Raw genomic sequence first — 27,222 nt, 5'->3', positions numbered from 1 at the left:
GAAATAAAAAATTTCTTGTGGGGTAGTTGTATGGAGAAGAAGAATCCTGTATGCAGGATACAACTTAGTAAAGGTATAGGATCCTGAACAGAAAGGTCTGGTTATATTTCTGATTAAACATTTGCTTAATGAGTCTTTATAAAGAAATTTGAGATCTGTGAATGAAAAATGTTTTACAAGATCTTGTTAGCAATAGGCTTTTCTCACTGAAACTGTGCTTTTAGAATCAATTTCTAGTGTGTCTGTGGATTAGAGAAAAATATGGAAACAAAGGAATGCAGAAAATTGCAGCTACACGAATCCTTAAAAAAATCATCTAATCCAAGACTACACAGTTTACAGTATGTAAGTGAGAACAGTACAGGCTGATTTTGACATACATGCAGCAGAGTGGGTATCAGCCAGAAGCCAAGTTAGGAGCACTGCATCTCTGAGTTGAAAATTCTTCCACTTCCCGCTGAATTGCAAACTGAGTGTCAGGACCTGCCTGGCTTGGTATGCTGCTGTTTCTTACCATGTTTAACGTCTGTGTTTTCAATTTGATACACTACACCTGAAAGTTTGTGAGTCCCCCTAGCTAGGCCATTCATTTGCATGAGAGAGGTCAGTTACAGCTACATTGTTCCTGAAAAATGTTTGTACACCCTCTTCTTAAGAAATCTCAGTTGATAGAGATTCCACCACTTCCTGAGCTGCAGTGCTCCAGTAGTTGAACTTCCAGAAAGTTTTCAGAACATCTAATCTAATTTAAATGCTACTTTGCAAAATATTTCAGCTCATTGTTTCTTCACTTATGCACAGTATATAAAGAAAGCAGTTCAGTACCTTTTTCTCTGCACTTTTGCATACTTGAAGACTGTTACCGTTCTTCTTCCAAGTTGTCCTCTGTGATATAGCAAGCCCAGCTTTTTCAGCTTTTTTTGTTTGGATGACAGTTTTCTGCACTTCTGATCTCTGTCTGGGAAATTCAAGAGGCTTAGTTTCTTGCATCCTTGGGCCTCAGGAGCTAGAAAAGTGCTTTGTAAGTGGGGAGTGGGAGTTTTACTATAGATCTTTCTTGTGTGATTATTCTTGCTTTATAGTGTATGGAGAGCCCTGGCACTTTTGTTCCCAGCACTGAATTTTGCATCAATGAAATCAATAATATTTTTAACTGTGGTGGACCTTGACTTTTGAGCAACTGTCTTGAAATGTGCTGAGCATCTTCTGAAATCTGGTGAACTGAACTAATGTTTCTTCATGAAATCTAGTTCACAGCTTGTATTTATATTCTTTGTTACTTGTGGGACAAGTTGAAGATATCATCTGAAGCACACATGTTTGTTATCTATTCGGTAACACACAATACATTTATTACATTTTTATTATTTTTGCTTTCTGAGTTCAAATGAAGAAATAGAGATAAATGATAAAAATATGACTATGTGGTTGTTACAAAGCTAATAACTGAAAAAAGTGAAAGGCCTTTCTAAATTGTACTCTTTGAGGCAACCATCCTGTCTTTGAATCATTAAAAAGCAGTGAAAAATAACATTGTGGTTCAGCATGATTGTGATAAATGTTTACTCATGCTTATAAAGAATTATTCTTCATGAAGAAATATACTGAAAGAGGACATAGCTGTAAACAATGAGCCTGCATACTATGAAAAGCCACAGTGTCACCTGTCCCTAAAATCATTCTGTATTAAGGTAAGACAAATTTGACTGAGCTACTTTGTGCATCATATCAGCAGATAGCATAAAGGTGACATGTGATTAAGTATCAGTTCACTGTGGCGTATGAGATTTGAATGCTGTTAAACTCACAAAGCCCTTTTTTTATTTGCAAAGCTTGAAAAATAGATGGCAGTGCTGAGATAAAAATTAGTAGGGTTTGTTACTGTTACAAGCATTTGATTATTAATCATATGCATATATCGATAATGTGGCATATGAAAGTTAAGAGTTTAGGAAAAAATGAATTGTGGAAAATAAAGTCAAACCAAAGTGAATCAATGCAGGTGGTAAGGTTTACTCCCAAATAAGAGGTAAGTACAGATTATATACTAGGAATTAATAATATGAAATTCAATGTAAGTAGATAAACCAAAGGCCTCACCTGAGCTTGGGTGACCTTTTTGACTTCTTTTCTTAGTGAATACCAGTTTCAATGTCCACTGGCACAAAAGAAATCATTCTGTGCCTTTGGCTTCTTTTTGGCTTCCCAGCCAGATATTAATGTACTAATTTCACCTGAGAGTGGCTTTTGTGATTAGTCCAGAACAGAATTTAAACTCTGTGGTTAAGCCTGTTCCTTCACTCTGTCTTTGTGCCCCTTTATACTTCGGTCACAGCAAGTACAACTATATGGATTTAGTTAAACTTCTCATTTTTAGTTCTCATTCAAGAAATCATGCATGAAAAAATAAAGTAGGCCAACCATTTGTGTGTTAAAAGTCCCATTAGATTTATATATCTGGGTGCTGAAATTGACTGACAGAAAGATATACTGTGTTCTTAACAGCTGGCTGGTATTCTGTCTCTTTCTCTTATTTGGAGTCACCCTGTAGGCCACCAGCCTTGCCATTCACCTTCCACTCCAGGCTTGTGGTAACAGTGAAGTTGTATCTGATTTTCAGTTTGAGGTTAAAGTTCCTGAAAACTATGACTAGATTGATAGGTGCATGGAAACAAAATATTGTTGACCCAGGAAAAAGGTGTATTCATTTAGGGAACAGCCTGGACTTTGTATGGACTTTGTAATACACACCTCAACATGAAACAGTGATCTAAAAATTGAAGCAATTTTGCATGCACTGGTATCAAAACAAAAATTTCAGCTGTTTTAAAAAAGCAGAATGTGCTGTGCCAGCTACAGTAATGTCCTAGATTGAAAGTGTGGAAAAAATACCAATAATGACTTCCAGCAGGTTTAAGTGTCATTTTGTCTGTCTGTGTGAAACAAAGCAGTCATCACTAATGATAAGACTTCAGTGGCTTGCCTTTTGAGTGACAGCTTTTAGTCAGAAGCCTTTCTATGAGAGACTATACTTTATGAATGTTTGTCTTAGATAACACAGGTTTGTTTCACTGTTAATTTCTAATTGTATTATAAAGAAGTAGCCAGAGTTTCCTAAGTGCCACATTGAATTGGTATTTTGTGAATGCTAGTTGCTGTAAATCACACAGAAAGTTGTCTTGGAAATGTAGGCATGAACTTAACTACATGGAATTTCTGTGTATACTGATACATACTAAATGAAGTTAAAGGCTTGCTTGAGTCTAACTTGGGTACTCATTACTGAAAGAACAGTCTTGGGGCATTGGGAACGGTTACCTTTCACTGCATGGGGTAAGGTTAATGGTATATATATGAACACTGCTTCCATACTACTCTATCTCTCTGGCTGCCGACTCCCCAGGCAATAAAGTAAGGAGCCAGAAATGATTAGATATTTTTGTAAAGAGTTAAAGAAAAGTTTAATTTCAAAATTATCCCTCCAAATCAAAAAATAATAGCATTGCATGCTGTTCTTTGACCTAAACTTGTATTATGCTGCTCTCATATATCTCTGATGGGTCAAAGAATGGTAGGTGTCTTAAGTGATCTGCCACTGAATGGTCAGGCCCTTTCCTCAAAATGATAGACAGTTGCAATATTACCTTTCCTTATTTCATTCAGTTTCTAAAAACTCTGGATAAAACTGTAGAAACTTTGAAAGTGGCAGCAAGCCTGTAACTCTGCGGTGTTTAATTTTAGTTGTTTTGCAAATACCAATCTCCATATTTAAAATTCTGTAATATACCTTCAGACTCATTGCAGTAAGTCTTAAGGGGAGTTTGGAAGTTCCATACTGTGTCTAGTGAAATTCTGACAAGTGCTGAAAACTGGAGATAAGTGTGATGCAAGTGGTGAAAGAGAAATATTTGACACTCAAGTCTGGGAGATAGAATAAATGGGTTAAATGTCTCTGTCTCAGATGTTTCCTGTTTGTACTTCTGGAATATGCATGCTTGCAATGTGAACTCAAAGCCAACAGCTCCTTTATATTAACATATATTTGCCATTTCCCTCTTTTATCAAAAGCTTATAAAAATAAGAGCATCTTAAGATGCATATTTTGTATGGAAATCATCTGATGCACATGGCTTTGGAAGGATTTTCTAAGCTTAAGTCAGCTATTTCATAGAGAAAACACTGCATTCCTGCTGTACAGTTTATAAATTAATTTACAGTGAGATCCATTTCTAGCATTAATGTTTTCTTTAACAGATGAAGCAAGTTGAAGCCTATAATGAGATCATAAATGTCATTGTCTGTAGGAAAACTAAACAAAATAGATGAATACCTTATCTAGTATTTATAAGTTTCCCCTGTCATCCCCTATACTGAAGCAAGATAAATACACAGTAAGTCATTTGGATTAAGACATTTGACAAACTAGTCATGTGAAAATGTGATATAGAGTTTGACATTTTGTTGGTAGCTGAGGACTTCGCTTTGAAGGAATTATGTGCAATCTTCCTTGACCTCCCACATTAGATGAACACGGAGGAAAAAATACCCAATCTAGCACTCATGAGAAGGGGCATCAAAATAGCCAGGCATGGTGGAGAAGCACGAGAGCAGGAAGCTACTATAGTTACATAGAAGTCTACTGAAGTATAAAAATGCAGTTACAGTTTTCTTCACTGTATTTAACACTCCGAATTTCTCTTTTCTGTATCTTGCTTCATTCTTGTGTTTTTACTGGAGTAGTGCTATCAGCTGCTATGCAAATGTGAATGAGCTAAGTATTCATGAGAGGAGGTATTTGATTCTTGTATTTGCTTTGCCTTTATTCATTTAGCTGTTTACCCAGAATGATCTGATTGTATCTAGGCACCAAGGGTGCTGTAACCAGCTCATTAATTCAGTGCTTTGAATATTGATGCTATAGGTTTTAACTATTTATGGATTAGCACAGTAAATCCTTTGAAATATGTTGCCTTGTTTATGGTTAAATTAGAACAAAACTTAACCTTTTGCCATGTTTTAGAATCAGGTCATTCATGGCACAATGCTTTCTAGAAGTACATACTTGTTCAGCATATAAATGTTCTTGAAAGTTTAATTTCTCATTCCACCCCATTATTTTCAAGATGTAATAAACAAAGTTTTAGAAGTAGACCTGATAAAGGGTGAATACAAATGATCAGTAAAATTATGCTGGGTTTTTTCCTGGTATTTCTGGTAGTATACACAGCAAAATGCATGGAAAACCATCATTACTAAGAACTGATCAGAAGTGGCTCTACTTAGCCCCAGCTTCCTAGGGCAGTTTACAGCCAGATACCAAAAACCCCTCAAGTCATCTCTGGCTTTGGGGTGTTAAAGCCTACCTAAACGAAGAGATGAGTAATTTCAGACCTGAAATTGAAGTGGAGGGCATAACTGTAGGGATAAAAGTCAAATTAGCAAAGGTTGTTGATAAAGAAAGAGGGATTTCATCAAGGGATCATTTCAGTTTACAATCTGTGGATTTAGCTATAGCAGAGATGAGCTACACATATCATCGTCTGGTAGCTGCAGGAGAAACTGACCCAGCGGTCCTGCCTGCCAGACCAGGGTGGGCATATGCTCCACTCCCCAGTTCACAGATGGCAAGGATCCTGGGAAGGTTTATAGAGGAGCATAAAGGGAGGAACAATCCGTGTTACTTTAGAACTGGGAATAGCTGTCTTGGGCCAAAGACAGAACTGACTCATTGTTAACCACTTGGGATCAATTTTGGGATAGGTTCTTGAAAGGAGTTAAAGTTTTCAGTGCCATGTGTCAAATGGGAATTATTTATGAGCAGTTACCTAAAATTTAAGGTAGTTAAAGTGTATTTGGTTGCATGCAAATACCAAAAACCTTTTGAAAGGAGAATAAGGTACACTGTAGAGAAGGGCTAGATTAAATCTGGCATTGCTCAAATACAAAGACTGGGGTTGAGGATGCAACGGGGCATAAATAGATGTGGTACACAGATCACGGTCTTTTTAAGAATCCATCCTGCTGGTCTGTGCTCCCCCCTCACATTTCTACAATAAACCTGTAATATAATGGGGGGGTTGGGGATGTCATGATTTGCTCTAATTTTAAAATGCCAATTTTAATTCGTATTGGTTTTATTCCAAAGAAGAATGAAGTGTTGTTCACTTTCACAAGGCAGCTGTCAGATCTCACGTCTCAAAATCCTTGTACTTTTTTGTTTGTTTGTTTCAAGATGTGTATAAATGACGTAGGAGCATTTCACTTCTTCTGGAATAAGTGAATCCAGACTTCTTCTGGACTAAGAGCAGATCTGAGTTCTTAGGAAAGTAGCAATTTTGCACCAAGAACAAGTTTTAATATTTAGCATTTGACTGTTAGTTACCATCTTTTTCACTTAGAAATTTCTAGACTTGAAAAAAACGTTGTATACATTGTGAATTCACTAATGCTCCTCTGTGCTGCCAACAGATGTTGATGAATGCACATCAAACCCATGCTCCAATGGAGACTGTGTCAATACACCTGGTTCCTATTACTGCAAGTGCCATGCAGGTTTCCAGAGAACTCCTACCAAACAAGCTTGCATTGGTAAGATGTTCTGCCCCCTTATGTCAAATCCCATTGGAGTTCAAAACATGCGATGCGATTTCAGTAAATCTCAACAATTGCGTTATATTAATTGGAGCTCTAGTTCTGGTCTAACATTCCATTTGTTCTGTTGTTGTCTTTTAACATTTATCCATTATTCTGGAGTATCTGTCACTTGGCTAAGGAATACCCCAGCTGGGAGTTCTACAGAAAAACCAAGAAATAGACTAGTAGTATGACAGGTGTACATTTATGTATGTATGCAGATGAATGTGTGAGGACTTTTTTAAAGGTGTTGATAAAGTAATTGCTTAGCATCACAAAACGTAGCATTTATTGTATAGTCTGTCAAATAATAATTTTTCCTGTCTTTGATGCAGTAAGAATGAATTCTTAACCATCTTTAGAAATTTTTTTCTAATATTTAAATAACATGTCAGTATTTTTTTAAGCGGTAATTATCACTATATACATTTTTATCTTACAGTAATTCTCCGATTCTGTGGTTTGGGTTTTTTTTGCCTTAGATATAGATGAGTGCATCCAGAATGGTGTTCTTTGCAAAAATGGCCGGTGTGTAAATACTGATGGAAGTTTCCAGTGTATTTGCAATGCTGGGTTTGAACTGACTGCAGATGGAAAAAATTGTGTGGGTAAGAACTCCTATAAATAATGGGACAGGCACTAGCTTGGTGATTCTAGAAATCGTACTTCATACTACAATTAAGGATCGTTAAGGGTTACCTTTTTTGAAATAAGGTATGACATGAGGTGAACTTTTATCCCCTTCATTCAAACAGTTATTGTATGGAACTGCATGATTTCAACGACAAATCGAGGTAATTTTTTTTGAAACTACATTTTTGCTCGAGAGTCCCAGGTGACTCAGTGCCAAGAATAACATTTTTTCCTAAAGCTTCATAGCAAGCGTTCCATGTGTCAGCACTGCTGAAGAAGTAACTGGTTTTAGTTTTGACTATGCTGTGTCTAAAACAAACTTCACAGGTAAACAAGCTCTTAATTCTATCAGGTGATTGAAGCTTTTTATCCTTTCATGTAACAAAGACAGACATACCCTCTTCTCCTGTACACAGACTGCTGAAACATGAAAAGTAACTGATCACAATGGGAAAAAAAATTGCTGCATTGTCTGCAGAGTGAAAAGAATTTAATCTTTAAGTGACGGGATGTGTCACATCAGTCCTGGTCATTTAGTTTTATTGTGTCATCTTCTGGAAGGTGTGGAACTATAAGCAGTTTTCTTTGCACTGTTTTGCAGACCATGATGAGTGTACCACAACAAACATGTGTTTAAATGGGATGTGCATAAATGAAGATGGGAGTTTTAAATGCATCTGCAAACCAGGATTTGTTCTGGCTCCAAATGGACGTTACTGTACTGGTATGTAGAACTGAGAGGTAACACATTAAGACAATCTTGATTGAAAACAGCTTTTCCTGCCCATTAATTCATGCAGGAATGGCAATCTTGTGACATGGATTTAATATCATACTAATACCTTACTAACTCACTACAGTAGATTTCTTAAGCTGCTTAGAATAGAAATAGGTCTTTAATGTACAGAAAGAAATAACTGAATTATTTAATAGTATTGTGAAAGCTACAATAGATGATAAATTAGCTTTTGAAAAGCCTTGGAGCATTTTATTTCCTGCAGGAAAATATGCAGACCTTTCATGAAATGGTACAGTGAGCAGCAATATGGGAAGTTTAAAAGATTTTGTATTGATGAACATACAGAAGTATGTTTATCACATCATTATTCTGGCAATTTAGAGTGCATAACACTTAAAACGTATTTGCCAAATAGCATTACAAACTTATAAAAGTGGGGTCATAGAAAACGTTAAACATTTTAAGAAAAGAGTGTGATATATCTTCAGTTTAAGCAAACTAATGGGAGATACCTGTTGATGCCAGCAGGTTTGGACTTGAGTCATTTCTAGTAAGTGCAAAATTATCTAAATGGTTAGTTTTCTGATTTGAAGTTAAAGCATTTCTATTAATTGTAGTTTTCTTAATGTACATGCAGCTGGGCTGTTGACATAGATAGACATTAATGACCATTGAAAAGTTCTTCAAAATTAAGATTTACCATCATATGGATATTCTGTGATTGGTGCTTCCTTAACCACAGTTTAAAACAAAATTATAGTATCATGGACTGACAAAATGGAAAATTTAGTATTAATTTTGCTTAATGTAGACTACGACGTGCCTCTAATCCTAGAGTTTTTCTGAGTTGGGTTTGTTTGTTTGGTTTTTTAATGCACAGCTTGAATTTTGATTATTTAGTGTCATTCCAAGATGAGATTTTTATTCGAAACAGGACAAGGATATGTTGATGATTCATCTCTACAATAAAGTCATTTGGTAATGTTCTAAAAATATTGATTGTAATCTTGCTTAAAAACAGCTAATAGATTGTTGAATTGTGTTGCCTCCTGATAGATATTGATGAATGTCAGACATCAGGAATTTGCATGAACGGTCACTGCATAAATACTGAAGGATCCTTTCGATGTGAGTGTCCACCTGGCTTGACTGTTGGAGTTGATGGTCGTGTGTGTGTAGGTAAGTGAGATACTTTCTTTTCATTGAAATGCAAGTGGAATTACCAGCTTGTCAGATTAAAGAAATAAATTATATTGCATCCTTCTAGATAATGTTGACATCAAACTACAGAGGATCTGTTCTAGGATAAATCTGGAGTATTCTTCTTTTGTTCTGCTATGTATCTTTGTTCATATATGTGCGTGTATATGTATGTATATTCATACTTATATTCAGTTGTGTATTGTTTGCTCCAGATCACTAAAACAGGTACATACCTTGGTTGCAACAGTGATATTTTCACACTCCCCTTTTCATTTCTTTCTCTCTGTACTGTAGTGTTAATAAAGAAGAAGCTCTAGCAGGAGAAATGGTGAAAAACAGATAGACTTGTTTTTGTGAACTAGGATGTCATTATTAAGAATTATTAGGCAATCTTGCATTGTGCTATCCCACAAACCTAGTAGTAAAAGACAAGAAGCTTCAATTCCTCTGTGGAATTGGAGTGGCACCACCTCTTGTTCACCTGTTATTCCTATAAATTAAAATTACAGTATTTACTCTTCCTGGCATCCCTTTTTGTTTTTGAGGAATAGCCCTTCTAGTCTGCTGATGAATAATCTTTTGTTGTATAATTGGAACTACAGCCTCTTATCCCTTCAAATGTTGCTGCTTAACAGTTGAGAGGTTCTTCATGCAACTCCACCAGGAACTCTAGCATAGCTTCAGGGAGTTCACCAGAGAAAAATGGAGCATTTTCAACCTGATGAAGCATAAAAAAAGGGTAGAGGGCAAGAGATATTACTTGTTTTCTACTGATTGCTGATGAAAAAGGTGGAGAGGAATATACATTTTACAAAAATTTCTGGGAGTGATGGGACTACATGCACTAGGGACTGCGATACTGCAAAGTACCCCAAACCAATTTAATCCACAGGAGATACCATGATTCTGATACCATCAGATTATCAGCTCTCTGTCCTTGTAAGTTACTTCTTTCCTAGCTCATCAGTGTATCTATTGTCAGGCATGTTGGTTAACCAAGGCTCAGTAGTAGATAGGCATGACATTAAGCTTCAGCAAGCAAAGGTGCCTGGAATGGTGCCTCTCTGAGTGCAAAGCACACCTCTGGCAGCATCACAACACATCAGCTTCATGTTTGGTATGTGGCCTTGTGTGCTAGATGCTGCTGATTATTGGACTGCTATTGGAGCTGTTATTAGATCATGCCAGCTGGTTGTGTCATAGTGTTTAACAGGTTGATGAAGCAGTAAAGGCAGAGGGGAAACTGTTGGCTTAGCTCTGTAATAGTCGTATATATTAATTGGTGTAATGACTGTTCTTGCTGATGCATGCATATATGTCTTATCTGCATGTGTCCACATAAAGGAAAGACAGGCTTCATCACTGTGTTTGGAGGTTATCTAGCAACAGAGGGATGTGAGATACTACGTCGTTATGTTGCTGTTATCAGTTCATTTAAAATAAAATTTTAAAATGTGCAGAACATCAATAAAGTCTAGTGCGAGCATTCCTATCAAGTGCTTGTGAAGGCTCACCCTGTCTGCTACCACATCAGTTTAAAAAATACATGAAAAAAACCTCAGAATTGCTTAAAAAATAGGCTAATAAAAAGCCAAAACACTTTCTCAGCCTCTCAGTTGGAATCCAAATATTTGTTGTTTTAAATAAATGAGATATTTTAATAAGCAGAACTGTACTAAAGATTGAACAACAAAAGCGAGGCTTGTTCTCTCCTATGTAGTAGCCAAGTTATTTTCTTCTGGTTTATTAAACTTCTGGAGAAAAGCCATGAAAAGATAAAACAACAAGAAGAGTCTTGATATACTCCTTTTAATATAGGAATTTCACTGCTTAGTGGAACAGCAGCAAAACCAGATTTGAGTACAAGCTGTTCAGTACCTTTTTTGTGGTCCAAGTTTGCCTCATCTTTACCCCTGTCAGTGGTACAGCTGCAAATAATCAAAGCAGTGCTCAATTTTCTGTGCTTTCATTTACCTAATGCTACCACAGTTCTAGCAGCTAAAGGCTTCCCAAGTTCACCATCAGCTGTGAATGCTATTTTTTATTTGAAAATGTTCAGCTCCACATGTCACATAGCCTTAAGATTTACCATAAATCCTTAAATTTTCAACAGGAAGTATTGTTAATATGACAAAACCCATCAGGCAGAATCATGATTTATTTGAAAAATTCATCTTAAAAAGATGATGTAATTATTCCAGTCATAAAGTAACATAGGAAATTTCAAACATTGTGTAACAAAAACATCCTCATACATGACCTTTAGGAGAGAATTTCCAAGCCAATCTGCTGTTCAGAATTTTATGTATGTGTGTGTGTGTATATGTGTTCATATGTACGTATGCTGTGTTAACTACAGGAATTCTCTGTTGAGTTATTCTGTTCCTTATATTGCATGAATAATACTTTTCAGACATTCTGCTGCTAGAAGAGTATTTGTAGTCTGAAAGTTAATAAATGACAGTATTCCCATAAATGTGCTGGGTAATTAGCAAAAAGTTAAAATCAAAGAGACTACAGTCTGATTCTCATACTCATACTTTAGGCTGTATTTTACTTCTGAATAGTGCCGTTGGTTCTGGTGGGACTACTCACAGAATAAATCACATTTTTTTGAGTATTAATAAATATGGCCAAGTCAATCACAAAACAATTGTGGATTAAAAGAGTTATACAAGTTTGGAAAAAAATACCACAAGGGAGAACAAATGCTTAGAAAAGTTAGATAAATACTCAGAGCCAAACTGACATTTCAGGTTTGACTATACTTCTAACTGCAGCTCCATGCTCAGATACTGCTACTGGATTTGTGAGTGTGTGTTTGTGTATCACCTCAGAACTTGTACTGAGCTATGGACATAGCTTTGTGCAATGTTGGTTGTTCTCTGCTGAGACAATTCTAATTCAGTCTGCAGTTCACATCTCTGCCCAGAGCTGTAGCCATCAGGACAAAGTAACTAAGTTTTATTTTACCCTGCTTATTTTACAGAACCATACCTCAAAGTGCTTGTCATGAGAATTGTGTGATTTGACCTTCTAAGGCACCTGGATGGGTGCAGTGACTTTTACTGAGAATAGGTCAACTACTGGTCCACCTGACCTTAACCACAGATAACATTTGCAGATGACGTGATACACCACAAAATTTAAGAGTCTAAAAATGCTATTCTCTGGGATACAGTGGTGTTTCTTATAAACAGGTGGACAGTTATAGCAGCACCAATGCTAAACTCTGATCCATGACATAAAGTTCTCCAGTGTTCTGAAATTAGTAGCCAAAGGCTGATCAAACTATACATGGGGAGCAGCGCAGGTTCCTCAGTAAGGTGCACACTCAGAAGTGTCATGACATGGGGAACCAGAGCTTGGTGAGGTGCTTACAGCAACTAAGCCATGGACAAGGCACAGTGCCTGTCCTTCTCAGCCTTGCTGTCAGCATGGGAAGGACAGCCCTGGGAGGACATTCTTCCTGTCATATGATCACTGTTTTGGTTCTGGAGGAGCCAACTTGGTTCTTAATCCTGCACAAGCTTTGTGAATCACTGACTGTGTAGATAAGACTGTTCTCCTGTAACTAGTTAGGCAATCCTCCCCAGATTCCCTGTGCTGCTTCTGTAAAAACATTGGTTTATGTACTTGCTCTTTTCTTATGCAGAGCAGTTGCTCAGTACATCTGTAGCTTTCTCCAGCTGCTTCCCATGCTTCTCGTCTTTGAAGACCTTTCTACGGAGTATTTCTTTCACACTTTCCAACCATTTCTCCCCCTGGAGTTTCCCTCAGTGACATTTCCTTCCCTTGAATTTCTTCTCCATTCTTTCCCAGCCACATATCTAGGGGGAAGCCTTCCCTTCTGTGACAGGGCAATGATTCAAGCCCCTTTATTCATGGCAGAGTGGCATCTGGACATGTCAGAGGTTGAGGGAAAGGATGTGATGCAACTGTTTTGCAGAGTACATGAACAAGCATTTCTTTAGCAAAAATTATTGATTGTCATCAAGCATAGTAATCTTTTCCTGCTGTTAAGTGCAAGCAAATTGTACTGGCTACACCTAGATTCTTGACAAGAAGTAAACCCTGAAATAGGAGCTACATTTAGCTGTGCTCCAGAACTACTTGTTCCATGTGATACCAAAAGCAAGAGAAAACATTTGTGTACAGGCAATTCTGTTTCATAGGAGCCAGTTTACAACACTCAGGGAGCAGGCAGAACACATAAGAAATTGCCAGTTCTTATTTGGATTGACACAGGATATTGAACATCCACTGTAAGATTTTTCATGTAACTTTTCTATGTTGTTTTGGGGTAATTTTTAAAGTAGGTAACTGTCTGGATTCCCTGAGATTCTGCTCAGTTTCTGGGTGCAGCCAGGTCATGTCCAGGCCACAGTGTATGGTAGTTTTACTGGGAGATTGACAAGGAGCATAAATTAAGGCCATGATCTGGCCTGGTCCATAAAGATACCTAAAACATAGGATATTTCTGTAGCACAAGTGTCTGTAAATGTATAGGAGTTAAAACTAAAGGCTATTTACTCTATCTGTATCCTGCAGTTCTCAACCACACATTCAGGTGAGCTGTCCAATGACATCTCCAATATTATCCTGTAAGCAAGTATGAAACAGGCATCTAGCCCTGGAATGACCAAAAATACCAAAGCAACTAAACCCCAAAACCACTTTAAAAAAAAAAAAAAAAAAAAAAAAAAGCAACAAAACACTTAAAAAGCAGTCCGAGAGAGATTCTCATAGTTCTTGGCTAAGTGTAGCAGGTGGTTATAACTCCAAAAATAGGGCTGAAGACCTGCCTTGGAAGATACATCTTACTACATCTTACTGGACAAGTCAGTCAAATAGATTTGTATGACTAAACCAGCTGCAAGACTGGTAGTACGCACATGATGAGTCCTGGAGCTGTGTGGCTGTCCCATATAATTTTTTTGTTGTCTCTTACGGCATGATTTTTGAGGTTGGAGATCTTCCAGGTATCTGTTGTGTAGTAAGTTGTGATTTCTCCTGGCCATGTTTTCCAGCCCTCTCCCAAGGGATGGCACTGTAATTTCCATGGTGGCTTTTCAGTCACAAACCCCTGGAAATTTATGTTCTAGGCAGTAGTGCTGCTTTCCCCAAACCCCTGGAAATTTATGTTCTAGGCAGTAGTGCTGCTTTCCCCACTACCTAGTCACGTGTAAGAACTGCTAAACTGCTGTTGGTAGCTAAGTATTGGAACCTCTTTGATATCCTGACACTAATCCAGCACTGGTGCCATCTTATGTATAAACCTAATAAAATAGCCATGTCACATAAATGCTGGTCTGAACATCTGCTAAAATTGCAGTTCTGTTCAAAATTTGTAAATACAGTAGGAGGCTGTGCTCCTCCTTCGGAAATAGGTGTCGCTCATATTATCAACCCTGGACTGCTGGTGACTTATCCTACATCAAGAACCATTTTGGAAGTAAAGAAGAGATCTGTGTGTCCAGGTTACAGTTGAAGTACTGTTCAAAGGAAAAAATTAGTCACCACGTGCAGAAACAGATTCAAGCAATTCTGTGTTTCTTACTGAGGTATGTGTTCATGGATTTACATAGCGGCTCTGGTGTGTGGGTCATCTTTGTTGATCCTATGGAGTGCTTTAAATTTGTTCACAGTATGCCAGTTTAGGTGGTTTTAAAGTGCTCTGGAGAGAGCTCCAGGAACTAACTGTTTTGACAATTGTCCTTGATACTGTAAGAATTATTGTAGCAGAGCAATGCAGATCTAGCCAATGTAACAATTTTGTTGAACACAATTTTGGTTTTTTAAGCTCTCATTGAGACAGTATGGAGACATTTCATTTTCATCCTAAGGAAATTATTTCTTTGCTTGCACTTTCTTAGATACTCATATGCGTAGCACATGCTATGGAGGCATCAAAAAGGGAGCATGTGTCCGTCCTTTCCCTGGTGCTGTGACAAAGTCTGAATGTTGCTGTGCCAATCCTGACTATGGTTTTGGAGAGCCATGTCACCCTTGCCCTGCTAAAAACTCAGGTAAAATTTTGTTTGTTTGACTACTACAGTGAACGTACAGACTTAAAAAAAAAATGTTGTTCAGATCAGGTTCATTTATTTCATGCCTTAAAGAGAAGTGAATAGGGTACTGAATGGAGTTGTACACTGATTCTGGAAATGGTTTCTCCTTTAAAGAAAAACTGTCTGGTGTGTTGAGAGTTTGTGGGTTTATGCATTGTAACATTTGAGGTGAACCTAGTTCCAGAGCTGGCCAGACTGTGACAAAATTCAAGACAAAGAACATGAGTATGCTATGGGTGAAGTTGCATTCCTGATTTATCTGTGGCTATAAGTGATGATACTTTAAAGAGAATAGGCAGAGTTCTCTGATGAATCTGTAAATTTCCTAATTGAATCAATCCAGTTTAAGAGCAGCCCATGTTAAATTTAGAAATTTATATTTCATTTTATAAGAATCAGTTTTCACAATAAACCTGGGGATTGATTAAAAAAACTCTCTTGAACTGAAAGGATGTATCTTGGATAGCATTTCCATTTAATATCATTTTCTGAGATAGCAGAAAACTGTTTAGAAGAAACGGAGTAAAACTGACATTATGGTTGAAATCAGTAACAAGGAGACAGTACTGTCAAGACTATAATGAAATCACTTGAGTGTTTAATTCTTGTTATCAGATTTCATTTTGGTATATATTTGAAAGTTCAGGGTGGGATGCACCTTAATGTCTTTAGCTATATTATTGATAAACAGTTATTTCATGTGAACATTGGCATTTTATTAGTTACACTGTAGAAAAATTATTTTGAAAAAAGATCAGGTTGATTTTGTTAGGATTAAAAATATTAAAAACTGGAAATAACATTTTCTTTTTTCCCCCGCATCTCTTCCTTCAATTGAGTAGCTGAATTCCATGGCCTGTGTAGCAGTGGAATAGGTATTACTGTGGATGGACGAGGTATGTTGCACATTTTCTTTAATGTATATGATTCAAGGTTAAAAAAAATAGTTATATTTTTTGTTAACATACTAGAGTGGATTTTTTTTGCCTCAAGATTAATGTGTTGATTTTAGTGTTTTCATTATCCAAGTATAATATTAAATGTTGCCTAAAGAAAACACGAGAAATAATTCTCTACAATACTGGATTTTGCCTGACCCTGGAAGAAAAAAGAGGTCATCCACTTTAAAGGTTTGACCTATAATTTTTTTTTAGAATAGGCATAAGACAGTTCTCCCTCATTTGGGCAATGACAAGAGCCACTTGCATTTGCAGTTGATTTTCAGACAGCTGGGATAGTAATAGAGTGGTTTTTCACTCCAGGTCCAATGTTCACTACATGGACTATTTCCACAGAGAGATTGTTTCTCTGGTGAGCTAAAGTTGGAAGGGAGCTTATGATAAAAGATGCTCCTAAAAAAAGTCCTGAAAGTGAGCACTTGCATTTAGTACTGGGAATTACGAAGCTCCAGCTCCTGTTTTGAGTACCACAGAGAGAAGGATTTTAAAAACAACAGCTGAGATAGGCCTGAAGTAGGGGTGGCACGTGCTGCAACTGCCAAATAACTAGAGCGGGTTGAAGAAGGAGTGGTGGAACACAATATTACGTCCCTGATGAATTAATAAAGTTGCAGCCAAATTAAAGCAGATACTGCACATTTAATGTTTCCAGGCATTTAATTTGTATAGCTTTTATCCTTGTTGGCATTAAAACTGCAGTTCAGCAGAATGAGACTCTCTGATCATTATACTTAGTAATAGTCTACATAACTTTTAAAAATAGTACCGTAATAAAATAAATTCTTTTTCTGTTCAGTACTGCAAGTGTATATGCATAGTTTTTCTCTTCTCTGCGATCTCATTGCTTAACATGTTGCCAAACTTAAAAGTAATTTGAAATCCATAAAGTTTGTACATTCTCTCTGTTTTCTTTTCAGTGAATTATACAAAGTCCATTTGAAGAATCTATAAATTTCATGAAAATATAATGTCAGTATACCATAATATTGGTCTACAAACAGCATCCTACCAGGAAAAATTGCCCGTAGTCTGGTAGGGAGGTTAGATGTTCTTTAGTATCTGTGGAAAATACAATTTGTCACTCAAAACATAAAACCAGTTGTGGTCTCTGTGAACTGTATGATCTCTCCAGGGTTCATGTATCAACTAAAGTCCCTCTTTGTTTAGGTTTATTAAAAAACGCTAGTATTTTCTGTACATCTTGTGACCTTGCAGACAATTTTCTTGCTGCTATTCCTATCACTGCTTATACCAAGGGACTTTACCAATTCCATTTCCTAAAGGAGAGGAATACTGATCCTATGTTCAATCCCTAACAAAAATTCTGTTATGTTCCTCATGCATTCTCATTATCGAGAGTGAGTGGGAATTCACTTTATCAGAGAAGCTCTTGTCATAGAGATTTTATTTGACTTCTAGCTGATACATAGCTTGTTAATTAAGACTGCAGTTCATCACCACTTCCCTACTCCTCTCATTCCTCTTGTGATTAGCAAGCACAGAACCTTCATGACTCAATGTGAGAGAAATCTGAACGTAGGTGAGGACAGAGGTTTTGCAGCCTGGTTCAATATAAAAAGTAACAGGAAGGTCTGGAGCTTCTGAAATCATTAATTTGATAAGGACAGAAAGGGTCATGAAATTGTGTGGTTGGTCCCCAAGATGCAAACAAGTTTAGTAAACTACAGAAAACTTATTGGTCTGAAGAAAACATAAAGCTGGAATAGTATGCTAATTTATACTTTCTTATGAAATTTTCAGATGTCTCATAGCTTTGAGTTTAATCCAGGCATAGCATGATTTTTCCCAATGCATATCAGAGTATGTGTAAATTAACATCTAAACTGCACTACAATTAAAGAGGAAATGTCCTTTACAAAAAGTTGAGCAGTGTAAGTATAAAACAAGCTTTTTATGAAGTCACAGCCAGGCCAGCACCCCTACTGTTCTTTTTGGGAAAGGGAACTATTTAAAGTAATAGGTTTACCATATGGGAAGAAATAACTTAATATTGAAAACCCCTCTTTTCCTCAGAGGCAAAAACCATTAAACCAGCCTGTTCCTATTCTTACAGTTCCTATGAATATTTTGGAATTTTCCAGCTACAGCAGAAATACTATATGGGACTGTAAATTCAGGGAATATACCTCATTCATCATCCAATTCTGTTGATCAGAGAAAAATCTTAAATTTCCAGCAAGTGCTGTAATTCCTCTAAGACTGAGTATGCTGTGGTATTGGCCTGTGCATTAGTTCTGTATTAGGAAAAGTATTTCTGTCACCTAATATTTTATAACTTCTTACCTACATTCTTAAACCACAGGCACTGAGTGCACAGGCTAGATATTTTGCATGCAGGTATTCTTACAAACACATAGTTCCCTATTGATTTAGGTTGGAAAGGATATCTGGAGTTCATCCAACCTAACCTTTTGCTGGAGCAGGGGTGACTTCAAAGTTGAGTAAGATTCCTCAAGGCCCAGTGGAATTCAGAAAATCTCCTCATAGGGAAGAATTGTTTTCCTGGTGTTTAGGTAAAATTTCCTCTGCTGTAATTTGTAACTACTGTCTCTTGCGCTGTCACTGTGCACCTCAAAGAGTCTGGCTCCACCTTCTCTGTAACTATTTATTAGACCAGAGAACTTCTGATAGATGTTCCTCTCATCTTTGCTCTTGCTGGATAAAGAAGTCCAGTGCCCTTAGCCTCTTCTCATACATCAGGCACTGATACTGCTAGGGAACTTCAATCACCCTGACATCTGCTGGAAAAGCAGCAAAGCAAGCTGTATGTAGTACAGGAGACTCTTGGAGCACACTGAGGATAATTTCTTAATTCAGGTGATAGCCTAACCAGAGGAGAAGTGTTACTGGACAAGCTGCTTACCAATACAGATGAGCTAACTAGCGAGGTCAAGACTGACAGCAGCCTGGGCTGCAGTGATCATGCGCTAGTAGAACTCATGATCTTGAGGGCCAGGTGAAGAGTAAAGACAGGACTCTGAATTTCAGGAGAGCAAACTTTCAGTTGATTAACAAATTAGTGCATGGGACCCCCTTGGGAAACTGCCCTCAGGGATAAAGAAGCAGAACAGATCTGGCAGCTCTTTAAGGACATTTTCTATAGATTGAAAGAGCTCTCGATTCCCTAATGTAAGAAATGAGACAAGAAAGGCAGAAGACAAGCGTGACTCAGTAGGGACCTCCTGGTCAAACTAAAGTGTAAGAAAGAAATGCTTAGGCATTCAAACCAAGGACATGCATCCAGGGAAGAAGACAGAGATGATGCCCAGATGTGTAGGGATGGGATCATGAAACCTAGGGCTCATTTGGAGCTGAATTTGGCAACGAATGCAAAGTTATACAGGAACATTGGTCAGAAAAGGAAGATTACAAGAAAATGTACACAGACACACACAAACACGACAAATAAGACAGGAGAACTAGTGACAACTGACATGGAGAAGGTTGAGGTGGTCAACAATTTATTTTGCCTGAGTTTTCATTGGTAATCACTCTTCCCATATTTCTCAAAGTCTCTAACATCAAGGCAGGGACTGGGGGATGGAACAAAGTCTCTCCCATCGCAGGAGACAATCAGGATCAAGACCACCTACGGAACCAGAACATACATAAGTCTATGTGACTTGACAAGATGCATCCCAGGGTCCTGAGGGGACTGGCAGATGTAGTTGCTAAGCCACTCTCCATCATAGTTGAAAAATGGCAGTCAAAGTCCCCAGTGACTAGAGAAAAGGGAATATCATACCATTTTTTTAAAAAAGAGTAAAAAGGAGGACCGTGGGAACTACTGACTGATCAGCCTTACCTTAGCACGCAACATGATTATGAAGCAGATCCTTCCAGAATTAATGACAAAATATGGAAGATAGAGCTGATTAGAGATAGCAAACATGGCTTCACCAAGGGCAAACCATGCCTGACTAATCTAGTAGCTTTCTACGATACTGACTGCACTGGTGAACAAGGGAAGAGCTACTTACATCATCTACCTTGACTTCTTTAAGGCCTTTGGTATGGTCCCCCACAACATTCTTCTCAGTTCACTGAATTGGGGATAGATGTGTTTGACGGATGGACTGTTAGATAATGAATTGCTGGATGATCATGTGCAGACTTACAGTCAACAAATCAATGTCTAAGAGAAAACTAGTAACAAGTGGTGTTCCTCATGAGTCCATATTGAAACGAACACTGTTTAAAGTCTTCATCAGTGACACAGAGGGGTTGAGTGCATCTTCAGCAAGTTTGTCAGTGACACTAAGTTGAGTGGTGCAGTTGGTTTGCTAGAGGCAGGAGATGCCATCCAGAGGGATCTTGACAGGCTTGAGGAGTGGACCCATGTGAACCTCATGAAGTGGCCCAAAACTGGACACAGTATTCCAGGTTTGGCTTCACTAGGGTCAAATAGAGGGGGATAGCCACTTCTTTCAGCCTTCTGGCTGCACCCTTGCTATACCCTTGCTGTGAATGACAGCCCCAACATCCACTGAGTCAGATGTTGTCCACATCTGTCACAGGATCAGGTTTTTCATATCTTTCAGTATCTGGTTATCTTCTATGTTGATTAATACAGATATTAATGAGTGTGCATTGGATCCTGATATTTGCACCAATGGAATTTGTGAAAACTTACGTGGCAGCTATCGTTGTAACTGTAACAGTGGCTATGAACCTGATTCTTCTGGAAGGAATTGTGTGGGTAAGTTGCTCATTTTTTTTATTTTTGTTGAATAATTCATCACCATATTGATGCTTATTTGAACTGACAGAATTTAGGTTGCAAGACATCTACTTCTTAAAGCTACAATGAAAGTGCAAAAAATCTCATAATAAAACTGCTTTTCTCAGTCACCGCATAGCTAATATTCTTACTGATTTATTTTTCTGTTATTTGTCAGGGGGGGTATTACTGTTGGAAAGTGTAAGCAGAGATATCATTGCAGGTTAGGAATTCATTTTCTCAGAAGCATGGATCTGTTTATGTTATATTTTCATGTATAGCGTTGGTCAAGAGCTAAAACGTGTCCCTTTGAAGGCTAGATGATAATTTGTCAAGAGCTGAAGGTCTCATTTTTGCATAATATAATGTAACTGATGGCTGTCATTATCATAATAAACGATAACTGGTGGCCTGTGGGCACAGCCTCTGTAGTATGCAATAGTTCATGTCCCCAGGTTACAGAAGTATAACAAAATGTATTGCTGCATGCTTAGTCCTCTAATTTCTGAAAGCTTTAGCTCATGAAGGAAGCAATGACCCACTCTTAGGTTGGCTAAAGTGTAAGAGCTGTTTTGTTCTCGAGAATTTCAAGTCACCAGTATACAAGCAAAATTCACTTCAGAAACTTCTAATTGTCATTTGTAGTTTGGTTTGGGTTTATGACGGACTGTTGTTGCAGATAGGTTTTCTGTAAGTGTTTAGGAATATACCTATGTTATACGTTTCACTCTCTGTCTAATTAATTTTACTATTCATGGCCATACATGAAATTCAGTATTTTTTTTGGGAGGGGGGAATTCTTACATCCAAAAAAGTGCACATTGTACAGTAATATCACTTATAGTCCTGTTATAGTCCTTCAATTTTAAACAGAAAACTGAAGGGTTCTTTTTTTTTATTAAAAGCTACTGGAAATCTATCTGAAACCATTAGAAAGTCTTAAGTATCATCCTACCATCGGATGTTTTTATTTTGTGGAATTATTGCTCCCTGCACTTAAAGGTTTACTGACCTATCAGTGGTATTTGTGGTCAACAAAACCCCACCATCTTTGGTAAGGAAAAACTGGACTATATAACTGTGGTATAATGTTAATACTAAACGTTCCTACCTAGTGATACAAAGCAAACAAAAAGCAATGAAAGTGTTTCTTTTCATCTGTTGACTTAATGAATTTTACGGCTAGTTACTTTCTAAAGACCATAAATATGATCACTGCTGCAGAAAACTATCAGTGGTTCTTTAAAATACTTCACATAATAATCGTGTTCCAAATGGATTTTATGGCAAGGGATTTTATTTATCTAATTACACTTGGGATTATGTAAGTGCTAGTATAGGTATAGGTCTGCTTAATTATTTAAATAAAAATACAGCATACTGACTGTGAGGAGGCATTTATTCTTAGATAGGATAATTTTTGCACAAAATTAATTATGAATACTCCAAGGTTTGAAATGTTTTAATTAATTATACATATTATGAGCTGTCAGGAAGTAAAAACGGTTATCAGACAGAATGTAGACAGTATTTTTGTCATTTATAATTGTTTTTAGAGCATGAGCTATACTGTGTTTTTACAGTGCATACCACAATAACTTACAGTGCAAATCTTAAGTTATTCTGTGAGATTCTAAGGAAATAATATGTTCATAACACTGCTAGATTGGATTAAAGCATTGTATGACAGCAAGCTCAAAATTAAGTCTGTTGGTCTTGAAAATGTCAAATTCCAAATCTATCCTCCTTTACTTAGTTAAAATCAGATAGGGTTAGATTCAGGACAGGTTAGTTTAGAAGAACTTCTTTACAGTTACCAAACAAATCTCAGATTCATCATCTAGGAAAATTTAGACTTTATTGTCTGAATCCTGAAGGAATTTGTAAGCATAGCTTGCAAAATCTAATGTAGTTGGGAAACCAAAAGCCTCCAGATTGTAATTATACTGCATTCTTGCTTTTCTTCTTTTATTTTTAAACTTAAACTCTCTAAAATTCTAGTTGATTTAAGATTTCAGTTGCAGTGTTATGTTTGGGAAATCAAGCAGTCAAAATACTGGAGGCACCCTGAAGCAGGGAGAAGTGTCAGGTTCATTATGGCTTGTCCTGTCAGTATTCTTCTTTCAACTTAAGTATTTGTGGCATGTGATGGTCATTAAAGGACAGTAGCTTGAAATTGGGGGGTGGGGGGTGGGGTGGGATGTATTTTAAAATAAAGAATAGGGCAGTGAAAAAAATTGATTTCTTCTTATTAGCATTTTTTGCAGTTAGTATAAGAGGAGTTCGAGGGTAATGTTAAATTATGTTTTTTTCCTGTTCAGTATGCTTGATATCCTGGTCTTAATCATAGGAGATTTTTTTTAATACAGTATACCTCTGGAGAGGAGGTACATATGTGTACTCTTGAGATGTCAGCCATACATGAACGGTACAATTTAGATTTTAACGGAGATAATTCATTTCATGGATAACAAAATTAATTTTTGCCCATAAACCAAGATCAGAACAGTAATCTAACACACTGCTATTTCTGTACTAAAAAAAAAAAAAAAAAAATAAAATTAAAAAATGCTGGTTTCAAAGCAAACATACCTTTATGAAGTTGTCATGGTGATATAGTCATACAACCGACAAAGATCTTGAGGTCATTCCAGGTAAATGTAGTTATTATTTTAAGACTAACCATGAACTATTTTTAGAGCCTGATCATGAAAAACTTTAAAAGTAGAACAGAATTTTTGGTAATAAGAATCTGACAATGAATTAGACTTTTGAAACTAAGAATTGGTATTTTCCCTTGTTCGGTCACTGTTGTAGAAGACTACATATCCAGCAACCTAATTCTCGATGTAGTAAGCAACAGGGGCTGCTTGTGGAAGTGAAGGCATGACATGGCATTTGCACTCACTGGTATGTCTAACTCCTCTTTTTGCAGACATTGATGAATGTTCAATGAATGGGCTGCTGTGTGATAACGGGCTCTGTCGAAATACTCCTGGAAGTTATAGCTGCACTTGTCCAAAGGGTTATTTGTTCAGCACTGAGACAGACACATGTGAAGGTGAAAAATCTGCAAGTTGTGTTAATTTTATTGCTTATTATAGAACATTAAAGGTAAATTATAACAAAAGATACAGAGTGGGAACAAATACCAGTGGAAAAGACAGAACAAAGATATTGCATAGGTTGTTGCTTTCCTCTTATAATTTCTCTGCAGTATTTTTTAGTGTGTTGGGTCTTGCCATTGAATTTCTTTTAAAGTATCAGTTCATTTTTATATAAAAATATTTTCCTTCCCTTAGAGAAAACATTTTAAAGTGGGAATAAAGGGGAGTATGTGCTTGCCTTTGATCATGTAACAGGGACACCTAGTCTGTCATTTAGGGAAATGCATCTATTTTGATCAGAGTCTCTTCTTTCTTTTCTCCTTTCAATCTGTGACGATAATTAATTCTAGATCACATTGTGGTATTTGTGATGCTTTATGTGATGTTTTAATTCTGGGATCTTGATATTACTGCTTGGTGATACTAAAATTGTTTTTTATTTTTACAGTATAGTCAAAATTGCTTTTTTATATTACTAATGAACACAGATGTTAGAGCAATTAAAATGTTACATAGTAGAAACTAATGAGTTGTAATGATTAAAAAAAATAAACAAGGCTGTACCAAAAAAGTCAAAGTAGAAGCATTAGCTTTTGTATCAATTTTTCATTAATATTCACAGGAGTAGAATTTGCATTATTTTTTATTTGGTTCCATGATCTGTAAATCTCAATATTTGTTATAATTAACAAGTTTTTTGAGTAAATAGTCTTACATTTGAGTGATGGGGGAACTATAATCCTTTATTATGGAATACTTCTTATGTGCCGGTGTCGTCTTCCAAATTTGTCTGAAGCAGTGGAAGACATTATTGTCCTCAGCTGCTTGTTATTACTGATCCGACAGAAGTTACTGCCATACAGCTGAAGAAACATATAGAAAGTAGAAGCACTCTGTAAGCCATTCTTGCTGTGTAGGATTGGTCAGGTTAACTTACCCCATTTTCTTAGCACCGTAGGCTGAATGGGCTAGCTTTGCACTGACGTAGGTGAGGAGCACTTGTGCTTTTTGGCAGATTTCAGCAGAGGAGTGGAAGCAACATAGGGGGTGCAGTAGTGTTTTGAGTGTCTCCAACTGTTTGGAAAGTGAACATATGTTTACATTCAAAACATCTCATGAAATAGTTTAAATTCTGGCAGTATCAAATCATTCACCTTTTCACCCCTTCTGTTCAAAAGAAATCATGTTCCTTTATGGTTCAGTACATGTGTGTTTCAGAGGTCACTTTTAAAAGTTAGAATTTCTTCTCTCGCTATATGTTACAAATTAGTAGCTCTTATTCAGAGTAGGGCTTTTCTTATATCATAACCACTTATAGTGGCCTCTCTGCTGTCTCAATTCGTAATAGCTGTCCACAATGTTCAAGTGAGATTTATTCTTCAGATCCTGTCTATACATTTAGTTTTCATTCACTGAACGATTTCTAGCTGTGAAAACAGCTTACTGTGTGCCCCTAATGTGCATGTTTCTTAAGGAATCTTCTAGATGGAAAATGTGGAATAGTATGATAAAGGGAAGTGTACATTGCCAAGATGAAAAGGCCATCAACTTTAGAGCATAACAGTGACCGAAACGTAGATGAATGAAATGCCAGAATGGAAACAGCCTAGCCAAAATTACTGAAATAAAATGTATCTAGATTTTCAAATACGAAACATACATTTGTTTTTTAATGGTAGTAATAATAGTAATATTAATATGAAGACTCAAACTAAGGATTTGACAACACCACCAACAAAAAGGTGGTTCCATGTTTGAATTGAGCCACCACAGCCTTAGGAAAAAAAGGATCTTTTCTATCTTCTGGACATCATTACCATTATTGCAGTGTGTTTTCTCCAGTGCTAGAAGTTTGGGCATCATGGTACTGAAACAAATTTGGGAGTCCCTCATCTTAGTTTTTTTGTGATAGGGGTGTAAATGGCTAAGAGCATGAGAGAGAGTTATTCTGGAGTGGAAATGAATTTACTAGTTCATTTGAATTAATAGTTCATTGAGGACAGGATGACCTCTTCAGATAACATTGCCAAATGATAATGACTGCAAAACTGTAGTATCAAAAAAAAAAAAAAAAAAAAAAGTTACAGTTAAGATAAAATAGAATTTACAGGAAGGTATATGAAGAGAAGATACTAGCAGAAATCCAAATGGCAGCCAAGTCCCCTCTTCATGGCACCTAAGGGTATTTTTCTAAGGAATGTTACCACTTTTAGGTTTCATCTAAGGGATTTAGGTGGCTTCTCCAAATTACCAGTTTATGAATCAATTCTAAAAACATGAGTAAAGAACCAGTATGATTTATTCAAACTACCATGTTATAGTGCCTCTGACAGGAACTGAGATACTTCATAACTTGAACAAACCTGATCATGACGTAGAAAATGCTCACACACCTTATTTAAGCGGGTTGTTATGTAAATTAAAATCTATTTGATTGTAAAACATTAATTACCAATAGGTTCATTCAAGCTCATTAAGTGAGGCTGTTTGGGTTTCTATTTGGTGGGTATGGTGAGATTTTGATTAATTCATTTTCTCTCATTCTTTTTTTTTAAACATTTTTTTTACATATTCGTAAAGCAACATGCATCTGTACATGTTTGCAATATTTTTACTGTGTCTCCTGCAAAGAAAGAGTATTATTTGATATTCCAAAAGATCTTAAAAAAAGGATAGTTCTGTCCCTGTGTCATCTACCTTTCATGGTAGTCATCAGGTTTAACTCGTTACTGAAAAGGGGGATATTTTGTCATCTTTGTAAATGAACAGTGGCTGTGCTTTTCTTGCCTGTATTTCATAATCCTGTATGTCTGCTGATTTCTGAGCAATGAGATTGTGATTGGGCATGAATGCTGCAGTAATACTTAAAATAATAAAACCTTTTGTTAATATGAGAAAAAAAATCCTGTTTCATCACAGGAAAAAAAAAAACACAACAAACAACTGATCATTAACTAAAACTTTAGATTTGTAAGAGTATTTCCTTTCTGAAAGTAGTTTAGTGTAATCACCTTGAAATACCTCTCTTTTTTTGTTGTCTGTACAGCAGAATCTGAAGGATTTTCAGTTTCTTTCAATATTGTTATCTAAATAAACTTAAACACGTAGGTCATGAAGGGTCTGTTATCTTCATCTT

The 27,222-nt window shown here is 36.7% G+C and overlaps 1 protein-coding gene across 1 annotated transcript in view; it reads left to right on the top strand.

Annotated features, from left to right (window-relative positions):
- FBN2 (fibrillin 2) overlaps nt 1-27,222 on the top strand; it is a 167,066-nt gene that overhangs the window by 66,372 nt on the left and 73,472 nt on the right. The window contains exons 12-19 of the mRNA XM_074931320.1: nt 6,469-6,588; nt 7,116-7,241; nt 7,868-7,990; nt 9,062-9,184; nt 15,085-15,237; nt 16,122-16,175; nt 20,833-20,958; nt 23,915-24,040. Coding sequence (XP_074787421.1) covers nt 6,469-6,588; nt 7,116-7,241; nt 7,868-7,990; nt 9,062-9,184; nt 15,085-15,237; nt 16,122-16,175; nt 20,833-20,958; nt 23,915-24,040 — 951 coding nt within the window. The remainder of the gene's footprint in view (nt 1-6,468; nt 6,589-7,115; nt 7,242-7,867; nt 7,991-9,061; nt 9,185-15,084; nt 15,238-16,121; nt 16,176-20,832; nt 20,959-23,914; nt 24,041-27,222) is intronic.

The sequence above is a fragment of the Athene noctua genome, chromosome Z (assembly GCF_965140245.1).
Source record: "Athene noctua chromosome Z, bAthNoc1.hap1.1, whole genome shotgun sequence".
Taxonomy (NCBI): Eukaryota; Metazoa; Chordata; class Aves; order Strigiformes; family Strigidae; genus Athene; species Athene noctua.
The sequence above is the reverse complement of the archived record's forward strand: the minus strand, read 5'-3'. Positions and strand labels throughout refer to the sequence as shown.